The sequence below is a fragment of a genome, unplaced genomic scaffold (assembly GCF_019419815.1).
Source record: "Pyrus x bretschneideri cultivar Hongxiangsu unplaced genomic scaffold, Pyrus_bretschneideri_v1 Contig1, whole genome shotgun sequence".
NCBI classification, from domain to species: Eukaryota; Viridiplantae; Streptophyta; class Magnoliopsida; order Rosales; family Rosaceae; genus Pyrus; species Pyrus x bretschneideri.
This window is the reverse complement of record NW_025999390.1, coordinates 2,293,938-2,309,867: the sequence shown is the minus strand read 5'-3', so window position 1 is coordinate 2,309,867 and position 15,930 is coordinate 2,293,938. Positions and strand designations below refer to the sequence as shown.

At 35.1% G+C, this 15,930-nt stretch overlaps 1 protein-coding gene across 2 annotated transcripts; it reads left to right on the top strand.

Moving 5' to 3' along the window:
* Positions 1 to 11,596: 11,596 nt before the first annotated feature.
* On the top strand, positions 11,597 to 15,699 carry LOC103953580 (BTB/POZ domain-containing protein NPY1). 2 transcript variants are annotated; one of them, XM_009365346.3, is made up of 4 exons: positions 11,597 to 11,792; positions 12,942 to 13,011; positions 13,267 to 14,442; positions 14,939 to 15,699. In XM_009365346.3, the coding sequence occupies exons 1-4, from the start codon at positions 11,731 to 11,733 to the stop codon at positions 15,470 to 15,472; spliced, it is 1,842 nt and encodes a 613-aa protein (XP_009363621.1). In that variant the 5' UTR covers positions 11,597 to 11,730; the 3' UTR covers positions 15,473 to 15,699. The 2 variants fall into 2 exon arrangements, with proteins under 2 accessions (XP_009363621.1, XP_048434729.1); XM_048578772.1 differs by lacking the exon at positions 11,597 to 11,792 and adding an exon at positions 12,244 to 12,650.
* The last annotated feature ends 231 nt before the right edge of the window (positions 15,700 to 15,930 follow it).

Here is a 15,930-nt window from a genome sequence, read left to right as displayed (position 1 = left end):
CAATCACAGTAGTGGAAGAACTTGCACATTATCGTAAATTTAAAAATTAACTAAATATTTTAAGTAAAAAAATTAAAAGACTTGCATCTTCAACGGCATAGGGAATTGTGATGGCACAAGGTGGTCAAACATAGATGCCAATATAAATTCCCATATATCAAAAAAGAAATTAATATTTTATTTGTGAAGTGGCCATGGTTATCCTGCCCAAGGGCCAAATATTGAAGCTGAATGTTACGTTTTATTCTCAAGATTGAGGTTGGGTTTAGATATCTCAAGCCTCTCATCACATCATATTACATAAAAACAATTGGAGCAAAATATATTTAAAGCCTAGTTTACCATAAAATCCTTTTTAAATCATCACAGAGCTTTTCAGTTCCAGAATTTAAACGATTATTCTCTGCTCAATTATGTTCAATATTATTGGTGAAGATAATAAAAACGAAGTTTTCAAGTGTGCACTGTGCACGTTGCATCAACTTTAAGCATATAGCTAGACCCTTCATCAATTAGAGCAACGGTCGAATAATACGAACTGAATGCATCATTCATATCCATCACTTTATAGCTCACCTCATTTGTGTTATTCATTAATTTTCATTGAAATACATTATCAATCTCTATTTCAATTCTGAGAGAGAACGAAAATGGGACTAATCAACCCACCGGTGACGTTAATTTGAAACGATTAAACAATTACCATGAACATATTAACATGCAGTTAGGAAAAAAATGCATGAACACAGTTTTAAAAAAGATTTCATGGCAAGTTAGGCTTTTATATATGTTTTAATTGTTAATATGTTATTATTTTGTTTTTTTATAGGTATGCGTTTAAGTATTGTCTGTTTATATAATGATCTTGTTTTATAGAATGTGGTAAGAGGCTTGAGATATCTTAAATGTAACATCTCATATCGATCAACGGATAGAAAGTGATGTACCTTATATGTACATGTCTACCTTCATATAGCACAAAGCTTTTTGAGGACTCACTGGCTTCAGATTCCATCAGAACTCCAAAGTTTAAGCGAGTTCGGACGAGAGCAATCCCAAGATGGATGACCCACTAGGAAAACCGTAAGGACGTGGTCGGAGTCCAAAGCAGACAATATCATGTTACAGCATAATCGGGACTGGAATGTGACATTAAACTTGACCTCAATCGCGTGCATGAAAATCTAAATTCAAATTCAATATTTGTTGTCGGGGGTAGAGGTCGTCTTGGACGGATGAACACGGAAACGGCCACTTCTCAACCATAAAATCCTAAGTCAAATATTTATTCCTTTTTTAATATATTGTTACTTATATTTCCTCAAAGCATACCTAATATTAGCGGTAGTTTTAGACATCTCTACATATATATGACCCCTGCCATCACAATCGCCACTAACCGTTGAAGATAACATCAGGTAAGTCATAAATTTTTGAGTTATTTTTTAAATATTTTTTAATCATTTTTAAATTACTTATAACGTGTAGGCTCTCCTATCACTGCGATTGCCATGTTGCATTGCTATCAACAAACGAGAAATAAAGATTTCGCCATTTTGTTATTTTGGAAATTAGAAGAGAGGGACCCTACATCTGGAAGCAAGTGGATGCGAATGTGTCGAGCTATACAAATTGGACATAAAACATTACTAGGGCTAGGTATGTGGATGTTTCGACACTTAGAGTAGTTCCACCGAGAGGCGGTTAGGCTGACACTTAACCAAAAATCAAGGTTGGTATTCAGTCAATCCACTCCAGTCCGTTCCATTGCCTGGCATCCAACCCAAAATTGACAAATCTTGGGACTGATCCATCTGATGTCAGAGTGGCGTCGGAGGGCATATGACGTCAGCCTTTTTTTTTTTTTTTTTTTTTTGCGCCAGAGAGGGAGTTGTTGCGGTGGTTGAGGAGCAGAGCTGGTCAAGGCGGGAGAGGGTGTCAGGAGGGAAGGAGCCACGGAGGGAGAAGGACTGAAGGACGAAGCGACAACGTCAGAGGTGTGGAGATGCAGGAGGACAAAGCGACGACATTGAAGAACAAGAGGTGTAGAGGAGCTTGTTGTTGAGGTCGGCTTGAGATTTGAAGGATAGGAGGGCAACGACATCGAAGGATGGGAGGAGGAGGTTTGGAGGTGACGGTGGGAATGGATTATTTGTGCTGGGGTGGATGGCGTACAGGAAGGGAAGGGAAGGGTGGAAGATGAGAAAATAAAAATATTTTAATAATAATAATAATATTTTATTTTTTTATAAAGTTAGAAATTAAAAATAAATTTTTTATAATAAAAAATAAAAAAATTTTAATAAATTAACTAGGCTATTTTTTTAGAGGTAGAGATGTTTTGGCCTATTACTGTTCACTAGAGTCTATTACTATTCACTTGAGTGGATAAATGCGTTAGGTGCTGGCGCAAAATCTTTAAGGATGGAATTGCTCTTACAAACAAATCAAAACCAATGCCAGTTGAATATAAAAATGATGAAATATAGTTTTTGGTTGATCGGAACTTGATCGAACATAAACATCAGCGTGTAAGTCAATTTGGTTTGTCCCTAAATGATTTTATTTTATTTTTCAAAAATCAGAATGACTGGTTTTTTTTGTTTTCATTTTGGTAGAGAAGTGTCGATTCGTTTGAGGAAATAGAGAGAAAATTGGAAACATTTCTTCCAAACAAAAAAAAAAATATGCTCAAAGTTAATATATATGCTAAAAAAAAAAATTGGAAACACTGCTCGTCTTCCCCAATAAGATGGATTATTATTTGAAGATGTAGATGGATTATAACCTTTAGAATCATAAGACATAGAGCTCAGTGATTCTTTAGAAAATATTTAATGATGAGTGATGCTTTTATATGTGTTCCAATCTTATTATACACAATGGAATCAACTACTGGTTGCTAATATTAAATAATTTTGTTTTATAAGGATGTGGTAAAAGGGTTGAGGTATATTAAGCGAACATGAAAATCTAAACCCAACATTGATCTTTGTGATCGTTGGTAGAGGCCTTCTTGGCCAATTGGAGAAGCATTTGGCCATATCCAACCGATAAAACACCAAACAACAATGAAGTTTTATCTCATTATATTGGGTTAGCTGTATTAATCTTATAACATCATCGCGCTCAATTTTGCACCAACTTATTGTCAAAATAATCCAACACAAATTTAAAAATTCCTCCAAAAACAAGCACAAACCCTTAAAAAAATGCATAAAATTCCTAGCTAAATGGTCACTTAGATGACCAGAGAAAGGATAAAATCAAGGAAAGAGAGGAAAAAATAGACTTGCCTGTTAAGAAATCTCGCTCAGTTGGTTCTCGAGAGGGTGCACACCGTGCTCTAGAAGGGCGGTAGGGTTTATATTTTTCTTGTTGAAGGATGTAGGGTTTATATGGAGAATAAAGAAAGGATGAAGTTGTAGATAATAGCACGTGGCACGGCGTGGTTGGTTCAAAATTTTATCGAAATATATTTTCAAGTATTTTAAATGAACAATGACACGTGATGTTACAAGATTAGTTAAAAATCATATCGAAATCTATTTACAAAATTTACACTTTCGAACAATAACATGTGGTGTGACGATATTAATTAAAAATCATTTATGAAATTAAAAATAAAATTCTATTCTATATTTTCTAAAAAAAAATATCAATTCGCAGTTACTATTCACTAAAAGGCAACAATTAACTTGCTATAGCACTGGGAGTAATAGAATAGCTGATATTTTAGGAGTGAAGTGCTTAGGATTCTTGTTAGGGTAAGAATGAGGAGGAGAGGCGGGGGCGCTGGATTTACTAGCGTAACAAATGACGAGGCTATTTTGGACATTTGACCCACGGGTTGGACTCAACTGAAAAGTGTTGAAGTTGTTTTGGGTGCTTCTGTAATTTTGCAAAAGTTTTGGCCAAATTGCAATTTTTGAAAGTTGGAGTGGTTGGGAAAGAGTAATACTAAAGAGACTGAATTTGTAGATAAAATTTTGAAAAATAAATGACATGGAAGTGATTAGTCTATTATTTAAGCGTTGATAAACGTGCTTATTCCTATTGATGACACATTATTTAGTTTGTAAATTTTGTCTACAAATTTAATTTCTCTAACATTACCCGTTGGAAAATATAAGGGAAATTAAAGGACTTGTTAATTTAGGAATTTACAACGGTTAAAGCTGAGTTGTTACTTCAACCCCGTACGAATACATAACGTAACGAAACATGATTAACACAACTCAACGCAAACATTATTCATCGCATAAGATTGTATTAAATAAACAATAACTTTTTACTTTTTCGATGAGTTGTATAAATTATTGTATTGTTTGATTCTAGATTTTATATCGACATCCATATTGATCAAGACGTAGTAGAACTAACACAACAAAAACATGAAAAGTAACACAAACACAACTTGATCGTCAAGTCACCCTACATATGATTGAGGACAGAGAAAAAACGCTAGCCAAATTTCATATTCATGGCTATAGTGTGTGTACGTGAGGGAGGGAGGGGAAGCAGAGTTTGATATGTGGGTAAGTAAATGTCGAGCTTTAAGAGCATAAAACCTGGACAGAATCTTCTCATGTGTAACCCAAACAGCACCAATCAAACCCAAAACGTGCAACTTATATTCTTCAAAACACACCAAGGCATGCATATGGTCCCCAGCATTGCCCTATTTGCTCGGCAAAAGCACATCAAACTCCTCCTCTATATATAAAGCTATGAATATCATTGGCTTGGGACCCTCTCATATTTTCTTTCTTCCTTTCTATCATATAAATCATCACTTTATGATGGTAGGCTCACGCCTACTACTAATAATTCTACTTTAGAGTAGACCCACGAGTTGACATCATGAAAAAATATGTATGCCTCAAACATGTGAATCAACATTCGAAATACTATATCGACAATTTGAGTTGTACTACAATCAATCGTTCTAAGTATGTGAGCATTTACAATCTACATCTCATTCATCATTTAAAATTATTTAAGTTATCATGTGTGAATAATATACATATCTTATTCAACTCGTGTTAAGTTTAGCACACTAAAATGCGCAAAAGGATTCGTTGCAGTACGAATACATATCCAATTCGAACACTTAAAAGTATCATAGTGGTCAACTATCGAGTGCCACATTTGGTCTACTAAGTGGTGTATCAATAGTTCAAGAATCTACTAATATGGTATCCACACCGAGTGCGTGTTGATTATACCGTAAAAATTGCAAATGTTAATCGATTCAATATATAGGTAAAAATCGTTCAAAAAAAGAAAAAAGAAAGGTAAATGAGTTTATTCTTCTTCATTCTTTTATTAAGATTTTTATTTTATTTTTATTTTTCGGAACTAACGTAGAAATAAGCTCACCAGCTAGTAACCTAATTATTTTTTTAGTATAAAAATATATTTTACACTAAGAAGAGGAGAAGTTCGACTAAGTTACACAATAAGTAATTTAATTTGATATCGAAATTTTCATTCATGAGATTCAAACCGAAGATGTCTCATTTATAAATGAAAAGAAATATCATCAGATCGTAATACTGAATGTCAAGAGTTCAATCAATTCTTAAGAATAAATGTTTTAAGTATGAATATATTAAGGGATAAAGTTGCAGAAGTGGTTGAGGAAAGGGACAATGATGAATCGCAGCTGTAAAGATGTGAAGGAAATGAGGGGACTTGTATTCTGAAAGGTTCCCTTGCCCAAGAAAATAAGTAAACATTTAAGCGGATTGATTACACTTGTACAAAACACTGAAACCCTATGGCTGAAAGGACCATATATAGTAGCTTAGCTAGATATTAAAAATATTGGACCAATTAAGATTAGGTCGAGGGGGAAACATTGTTCAACTTCACCATCAACACACCTATATCTGACTTTGCATAGGTGCTTGCCAGTTGCCTTTGTGAGGAGGGACCTGAATTGTCTGTCCTCTCTATCCTATATCTTTCTCATACTCTTTTATTTTTGTGATCATGATTAAGTTACGTTAATATTTTATATTTTTATTGTTTTTTATCTTATTATTTTTATAAAAAAATCAATATAAAATATTAACGTGACTTAACCGTAACCACAAAAATAAGAAGGGATGGGAAGGGTATGAGATGGAGGAGGACAGACAATTCAGGTTCTTGTAAGAAGAAACACGATTATGAAACGAATTTGTTGTTATCGTGTCGTTTTATTCAATAATACAATATTATACAACATTATTATATGTAAATTTTTTTATACAATATTATATTATTAAAGTAAAACAACGTGATAGTGAATTCATTTTTTATAAGTTGTTTTTGCATGTACCAACTTTCTCATTTTTCATTATAACAAACAACATTTTTTCTTTAGAAGAAACGAATTGCTCTTGTATCTAAACTTATTGCAACACAAAATACCTGACTAGAGCGTATTTATGTTGTTTATACAGATTATATATTATATCCCTTGATAGAATTTATGTTTTAAGGAGGAATGCTAAGGAGACTTTAATCGCGAAAGTGAGACTTTGTATGCACTCTCTATTACAACGATATTTTATGTTCTAATATTATAAAAATATTATGCAAAAAAACATGAGATTTCACAACTAACGAATCCCACTTTTGATAAAATCTTATTAACATTTCTCTAGTTTTGGGAGAGTCTTAGTGCTACTAAGGCTTCACCACTCACATTGCATATGGTTTGGTATTGTTATGTTTTGAAAAAAAAACTGTTTTTACTGTGCTATAAGAATAAGCTCATTTTTGCTGCTTCACGTTTTCAACTTTTTTTTCACCCAAATTTGTGAAAATAAGATGTTTTTAAGTGTTTACTAAACACTTTTTTGAGCTCAATTTTTTTTATACCCACTTTTTATAAAAGCATCTCAATACCAAACCAGTATTAAAGCACCCCTAGCACAGCAGTAGGGTGCCCGTCAACATGGACGGATCCATATAGTGACCCGGGAGGTCCCGGGATCCTCCTAATCGTCCAACCTCCCAACTTTAAACTCAGGTTACCCCATCCATTAGCACCATTTGCCGTTCCACCACCTCAAGCTGCCTAATTTTATTTCTTCCAAATTCATTCAAGTTTTTTAATCCTAGACTCTAGTCTCAACTCCTAATTGTAATATATATGTTACATTAACAAATTTCATCTTTGTAAAGTCATTAATTGATGCATTATGTTGCTGAGGAAAATTTGTTGGTTTTATTACCTTTGAGATTAATCTTGATTATTATTATTATTATTATTTTTTTTTAAAGCGGGACAACTAGTGGTAAGTCACGGCTATCCACTCCTTATAGGGGCCTAAAAGACTCACAGAGGCATTTCAACTTTCTCATGGCCACAGTCAAGCAGACTCACTAGCTTGGAGCCTCGAACCCGGAACCTGCCTGTTTTTTGTATTTTAAGAGCCGAAATCCGCATTCTTACCACTTGGCCACTTGATGTGGTTGATTAATTTTGATTATTCAATGAACCAAATTCAATAAAAAATAGTGCTATGAAACCAAATTAGTCTAATATATTTTTTTGAACTTTTACCTTGGAACCCTCCGATCTTAAAATCCTGGATCCGCCACTGACCGTCAACATAGCCCTTAATCCAAACCTTAATCACTTATGAAATAGTAGATTTTAGGTTGGTTTTGTCAAACTTTAAACCTTCATTTTCCAAGTTTATGCCTGTACAAACTGATTAATACTGTAAATATAACTAGGTTTACGTGAATAGTAGCGCCCGACAACCATCGAACTATCACGTATGTTTCATGCATGTAACACGTTTAGTCTAATTGACAAATATAGTGGAAGTTAGGTAATTCAACTAACAGTCTTTTGACTCGTTAAGTTAATTAGTAATCATTGCCCACTAAATTAATGGCTTTTCAGAAAGTATATAAGTGCGTTTTAATCTTTAACATGCACCGGTGTAAAATATATAAGAATTTAAGAGTGAGTAAGCTAATCTTGATCACTCTCATAGGGTGAGAACAAGCTTGACCACTCTTAAGCTAGCCCAAACTTGATCCAGCAGCCCCGATGCTACACATCAGTTCTTTAGTTTTGCTCGCGAATCCATTGCGATAATCGGGAAAACATGTTACTTGTAAAAATATAGTAAAATCCTCGAACAAAAGTCAAAGAGTGGATGGACAAATTTCTACGTACAACCATGTGCAAGAAGCATAGGAAGCTTAAAATCGAAGCTTTAAGACCATTTTTAAAATAAATGTTAAATTATAAGAGTTAAATTACAATTGATGATGGCTGACGTGGCATTCTGAAGTCTTATGTCAAATTTTGTAATTTTCAAACCAAATTGTCAAATGTTATTGTATTATTTAAATAGAACTTTAAATGATTGTAATTATTAAATAAAATTTGAAATAAAATTTTGATTGGTTGAAATGTTAGTGGAATAAGGGATTCATTATTAAAATGAATTAAAAATAAATTTGATATTGATGTCGAATTTGACATCAAATCATTGAGCTTTCAAATCTAGTTAACAAATAATACTTCGATTAAAGATACTTTTAATATCAAATATGCACAATAGTATTTCACCTAAGATTTTGACTTTTCTTTTGAAGATGCTCGCCATCTTATTAAAAGAACAGAATCAATCAAAGGAAAAATTAGGTGTCTAAATTGGTTTGTTTGACCAATTGACTCGTGGCTGCATGTCGTTTTGGAATTTACTGCTTAAGATAGATAGATCTGGTCCATGCATATGCCATGCATAATAATAAATTTGAACGGGTGATGGTTGGTGGGTTAAATTTCCGACGACTATTATACTGTGGGAAGATTATAAAATAGTTATTTGAACAAATTGAAAAATCAATTATAAAAATGTAATCACATGTTTTACTTAATAAATGTGGTTGATTATTTACCTAATGAGTGATGTTTTAGTGTGGTAGTTACAAATTCACTTAAGTTGTAACATGCGGGTTTCTTTGTTGATCTTACATTTTAGGTTCATGACATGATCTCAATTATCACTAATTATATAGTTCAAGAAAATGAATTAATGAGTTAGAATTATGATAAGACATGTTTTGATTTTCTCCATTGTAATGAAATTACAGTTTTTTACAAGCAAAATCAAGATTACTATCGAAGAATAACCTCAAGACCAAGATAAATTTTGTCATTCAATGATTGAAAATATATATTTTCGTTACTTTCTTTATCACATGACAACTAACTTAAATTTTACCTTAAACCAATAAAAATGTGACACAAGCACATTGCTAATAATAGCATTGTATTATTAACACGAACATACAATGTCAGTATATCGTTGTCGTATAATAGTTTGTTTGGAAGTGATTTTTAAATGACAAAAACACTTTAGATCACTGTTTTGTGAAACTATTTCTTAATAAAAATACAAGTGAATTATGAGGAAACACTTAAATAGCTTTTGTAAAGTACTTTAAAATAAAAAAATAATTTTACTAAAAACATTTTTAATCATTTTAAAACTACGCTCAAACGAGTCCTAATTGCTCTCCTAAACTAGGCATTCCCCTTCTTAAGTTTTTTTTTTGTTTAATTAAAATTTTTTTATGTCGAATTCCCAATCTTAAGTTAAATATAGACTTAGAGCATCTCTAAAGGAGATATCAAAATGTCCACATCATCAATAATAGTAACAAATAACAACATTATAATTTTCAACCGAAATGTCAAATCTTATATGGCATTACATGAAAAGGTAGCAGGAGGGGTTGTTGTCAAATAAATTTTAATTAATTACTAAATATTTTTTATTAAATTTTTTGCCTTCTCTCACTCTACCCATCTTCATGTTGAACCAAGACCAATCTCACAAACTGCAATCGCAAAGAAAATCATTGATTTCCCATCTATCACAAACTGTGTGGACCAATTTCGACTTAAAAATCATTGCTTTCGAAACCCCAAATTGAAAAACCCTAGTCTCCACCAAATGTGAATCTAGCACCTTCACAATGCGCTAATGCCCAATCCCATTCACAGAAGATGACTTACGCCAAAGATGAAGCGGGTGGAAGCAACAACGGCGACGGTGGAGACGGATTTCATAGAATGCAAGCAGAGTGTGTAGAATCTAATTGGGAATTCAATCTCGCACAAAAAGTTGAAGAGTATCTAGTGGAAGCAACGACAACAATAGAGGCGGATTTCATAGAGTGCGACTAGAGCGTGACCTAGAATCCAATTGGAAGGTCGATCTCGCACAAAAACTTGAAGAGTTTTTGCTCAAGATTTGCTTCGATGAAATGCCCACTGAAGCAGAAGGCCATGTCGCTGTTGCTTTTACTTCAAACTACTATTTTTCTATTAATTTAATGTTTCTTTAAATATATAACAAAAATAAAGAAAATAAAATAATGTAATAAAATAATAATTTAATTTAACATATCAAAATATAATTTTTCTAAAAAAAATATCAAAATACTACGTAACCTATTAAATTTAAATTTAAAATTTAAAATTTGATATTTCCTTGAAGATAGTTTTAGACGTCAAAAGTAAAAAAGTTGCTCATCTTAACTAGACGTCAAATGGCAGGAACATCCACCCGGCACAAGGTCCCCACCAACATCGTCCACTCTCCTTACCCGGCGCGTAATCAACATCTCCCGCGTAATTCAATATCGTGACCATCGTCCACCCTCCTTCCTCGGGCATAAACCGCAAATTACAAAGGGCAAAATCGACCATAAAAGGGTGGCGTGCTTTAGCGGCACAAAAGCTATGTCCTCTGAGCCACTCTGTCTACACACTCCCTGCTCTATATACACACCCACACTCTCTCACTAGACCCAAAATTCACACCACCACCACTCTCTCTCTTTCCTCTTTTTCTCTTCCGCTGCAAGTTTCGGAGGAGGAGGAGACAGCCGCGTCAGATTACAATATCATCATCGACTCGTCGTCGAGATTCGCGCCTTGGGAAAAAAAATCATAAAGAAACGAGCCAGAGGGGAAGATCTTCAGCGTATCAGGAAGTGATTTAAAGCAAAGGCGGCGAGAATTTATTATTCCCCTCTGCTTGCAGACAGTTAGAGAGAGAAAGTAGAGAGAGAGAGGGGTTTGGTTTGTTCATAAAAATCCTCTGCGAAAAATCAATTCTTTCTGCATTTTTTTATTTTTTATTTTTTATTTTTTGGGTTGTGGGATTGTGATTAGCATTTCTCTTAGGGGGAAATAGTTGTGGGTTAGAGAGAGAAAAGGAGATAGAGGGTGGAGTTTATTCATAAATATCCTCTTAAATTTCGTTACTTTCTTCATTTTTTGTATTTTTGGGCTTGTGGGGTTTTCCTGTTGGGGGGAAATAGTCGTGGGTTTTGTGTAAGAAGCGTCATCAATGTCATCATAAAGGCTTGCGAAGCGAATGGGGAGGGCGTAAAGGTCGAGGATTTTGCTATAACGTTTATGGTCTCCTGGTTGCGTGCTTTAGAGAGAAAAACAGAGAGGGTAAGAATTTGGTTTGGTCCTCAAGGGCGGAGAGGGCTTTCGTCTCTGTGTTCGGCCGAGTGTTCCTCAGGACCGGCTATTTTAGAGGGAGAGGGAGGAGAGAGAAAGTTGGCATTGGCCGCAGATTGAGAAGAAACGGAAACGGAGTCCTTAATCTCTGTGGAGGAGTAGGACTTCGTCTGTAGGAGTTTGGTGCTGTAATTTCTGGTTGCTTCGAAGGGTATTTTGGTACAAAAATGAAGTTTATGAAACTGGGGTCTAAGCCTGATGCATTTCAGGCTGATGGCAAGTCTATCAGGTAAAACGGGTTTTCACTTTTTCTCTGTGCTCATAATTTTTTGCATCACGAACTCCAATTTTTCTATCTAAAATCCCTTTTCGAATTTTTCATGTTTTGTTTATTTATTTATTTTTGCCTCTCCTGTCAATGCTATGAACTTGATGAACTTCTCTTAGATTCTGAATTATGGGTCTCTTTTTTCTCTCTCTATAATTGTGAAATTTCAAACGAATGAGGTCCTTCATCTCTCTCTAGAACCGTGAAATTGTTCATTTTTGCTTGACAAAACATGTGCGTTTGAGTTTCTTTCTGCAAGCATGCTCTGTTTTTGTACAGAGCATGTGAATTGCTGCCACTGAATGGTGAAAGAAAGGGGGTGAAATTACAACTTTGCCATTAGATGGTGATTTATATACCTATATACTGGAAAGGTGAAAGATTAGCTGCCACCTTCCAAGAAAAGAACCCTTTATTTTTGTGATAGGATAATTACAAGAAACTTTTGAGGAGATAATAAACAAGAGACGAAAGCACATGGGCGTTTTTGTGCTGTTCTTATCGTTGTTTTTCTTTCTGCCCTTTAAATTATTGCTATTTTAATTTTGGAGAGTGTAGGGTTAAAGGGAGTTATGGGGGTGTGGAAGCTGTCTTTCAGGATGTGGTCCTGCATTTGGAATGTCACTATTTTATTGAGTTTTGTGGTCCAAATGTGGAAATGTCATATGGAGTACCCCCAAGATCTGTAACCATCACGCCGGCTAAATTCTTCCGGTGAATGAGGAATTTAAACGAATTACGGGAGGTGTTTTTCTTCCGGTGGATTGTTTCGGCGTCATTTGAATAAATATGCAAATGATTGAAACTTGCTTAATTCTTGTATGTCTAGTTTCCTTATGACATTTTAGTTTCAGTTATAACTTGAATCTGAAGTCTATAATCTGACATCGGTGTTGGAGTTTACCAAAAACCACCTCCTCATAGTAAAATCTTAACTAAGAAGAACGAAAATCTTGACGCGCTTAAGCCCGACAGTTTATATTTGAATTTTTTGTAACTCCGTGCATCATAAGGATCCAGTTATAGAGATATTTTGTAAATGCATGTCTTATTGTAGTTTCTATCATCCTTGTGTCTGTGTGATTAACTGGTTTTCATATGTTCATGCAGATACGTGTCGTCTGAACTGCAGACGGATGTTGTTATTAATGTTGGGGAAGTGAAGTTTTACCTTCACAAGGTATTTTTTCCTTGCCACCCTTGTTCATCAATTTACATGAATTTTTTACTATAATAGCATTATTAGATTTGTTTGGAGTCATATATGCATATGAATGTTTTTTTATGATTTGTGTTCGTATGAACATAATAGTGGTGGTCAAATCTAAAATGTACATGATCATTATTGAATGGTACATTTGTTACTCGAATGACTGCTGCTTTCTCTGCTGAAGCGTGCTCTGTTTCTTATTGTTGATTGTAACTGTTTTTCCAGTTCCCTCTCTTGTCCAAGAGCAATCGCCTGCAAAAACTAGTATCAAAAGCCAATGAGGATTCTGAAGAAATTGACATGGTTGATTTTCCTGGTGGGCCAAAATCCTTTGAAATTTGTGCAAAGTTTTGCTATGGAATGACTGTTACTCTCAACGCTTACAATGTTGTGGCTGCTCGATGTGCTGCTGAGTATCTGGAAATGACTGAGGGTGTTGATCACAGTAACCTAATATACAAAATTGAGGTGTTCCTTAACTCAAGCATCTTCCGTAGCTGGAAAGATTCCATCATTGTGCTACAAACCACTAAACCTCTTCTGTCGTGGTCTGAAGATCTGAAGATTGTTGGAAGATGCATAGACTCAATTGCTTCTAAAACATCTGTAGACCCTGCCAACATCACTTGGTCCTACACATATAACAGAAAATTAGCAGAGCGTGATAAAATTATTGAAGCAGGGATGAATTATCGAGACAAATTTGAAAAAGTTCCAAGGGATTGGTGGGTTGAAGACATATGTGAGCTGGATATTGATCTCTACAAACGAGTTATTATTGCTGTGAAATCAAAGGGAAGAATGGATGGCACTGTTATTGGGGAGGCTCTGAAGACTTACGCAGTTAGATGGTTGCCAGATTCTGTTGAAGCACTGGTTTTGGACGAACATGCCTTGAGGAACAAATCTCTGGTAGAAACAATTATTTGCTTATTGCCGTCTGACAAAGGTATGGGTTGTTCATCCAGTTTCTTGCTGAAACTTTTGAAAGTTTCTATTTTGGTTGGAGCAGACGAGTTGTTGAGGGAGGAGTTGGTGAAGAGGATCAGTTTGAAGTTGCATGAAGCTCGTGTAGGTGACTTGTTGATCCCCGCACGATCTCCTCAAATTACTATATATGACGTTGAGTTGGTTCTGTCTGTTGTGAGTCAGTATGTGATGCGTGAAAAGTACAAGTGGGATTTGGATGTTGTCGAGAAGAATGAAAAGGGGACTGATACTTTTATATTAGGGCATGGATCGTTGTTGGGTGTTGGTAGACTGGTCGATGGGTATCTTGCAGAAATTGCACATGACCCAAATCTTAACCTCAGTAGTTTCGTAGAGTTATCACAATCAGTTCCCGAGTCAGCAAGGCCAATTCACGATGGGTTGTACAAAGCCATTGACATCTACCTGAAGGTATGCGTTTAAGCCATATCCACATGTTTATTTATTCTCCGTCATGCGTTTTGTTTTCGCACTAGAGTTGCCTTGTCATGATTCTGAGATTTAAGTAAAGAGGTTGCAGGAAGCTCTGATCTATTAGGATGTACCTTTTTTCTTTCAAACCTTAACTGACCATTAGATCTGAAAGTGAAACTATTTGATGCCAAAAAACTTTCTTGTCGCTACAAGCATTTTAAACACTTTTGGATCTTACTTTGTTCTGTTTCGTCATGATGTGAATAAGATATTATTCAAATTATGTATGTTTAAAACTGTACCAAGTTCTATGCCTAATAAGTACTATAAACGAGGAATGCGATCATGTGAGTCACTGCTATTTATTTTGTCTTTGTATTAAATTGTAATGAGAGACTTAGAATGCGACCAGATTGGTCGATTTCTGGGAAATATATACAGCCCTTCAGATTTGTGAATTATTTGCATGAATACTGATTAGCCGCGTCTCCAGGAGCACCCTAATTTGACAAAGGCTGAAAGGAAAAGAATTTGTGCATTGATGGATGTCAAGAAACTTACACTGGAGGCATCGATGGATGCTGCACAGAACGAGCAGCTCCCACTTCGAGTCGTTGTTCAAGTTCTCTTCTTTGAGCAGATAAGATCTGCAGCTAGCGTTCAAGCCCTTAACAACCATCCCAGTGACACTTCACTTTCCACAACAAATTTGGACGAGGAATGTGACAAGATAGCAGAAGAAAACTGCAAGCCGTTGGGAAAACAGATGAGCCAAATGAAGGTAACTGAAGAGTTCCAGAAGAACGCAAAACTGGGAAAGAACAACAGTAAAAACAGCCGAAGTGGTGCGCAATTGCTTCCATCTAGGTCGAGGAGAATCTTCGATAAATTGTGGTCTGTGGGGAAGGGGCATGTAGAGAACAAGAGCTCCGAGACATCCGGGAGTTCTCATAGTCCAACTTCAAATGTTCCTGGCGATTCAAAGTCGGTATCATCTTCGAGACAGAGGAGGTATTCCATCTCGTAAATGGGGATTTCAGGTCTGACCCGAATTGAACGAGTTCAGAAAATTCCACTGCAAGTGTACAAAGGAGTAGGGATTTGTTGTAGCTGATGATCATATTGTCCTTCAATCTATCAAGCATGTATTATCTCAAATGGAGTTTACTATAGTTAAAATGTAATCAGTTTATCGGAGTGCCTTGTCTAACATCTTTTGGTTCCACTTGAAAATTGATCTGTGTTTCTGCTTAAGTGCTTGTTCTTTTGGAGTTGGAATATCTCAGATCAGTTATCTCTTTCATTGTCTTCAAATTGAATTTCAAGTATATGAAAAGTTCATCGATTAGTTATTGGTCTATTCTTACGTCAAAATGAGGTATCAATTTGAATCCCTATATTAGATCGACTATTTAAAAAAAGGAAGACGAGAAGTGAACTACATTATTGCTAGATTGTTAAGCTTACTTTCTCCTTTAATGTAGA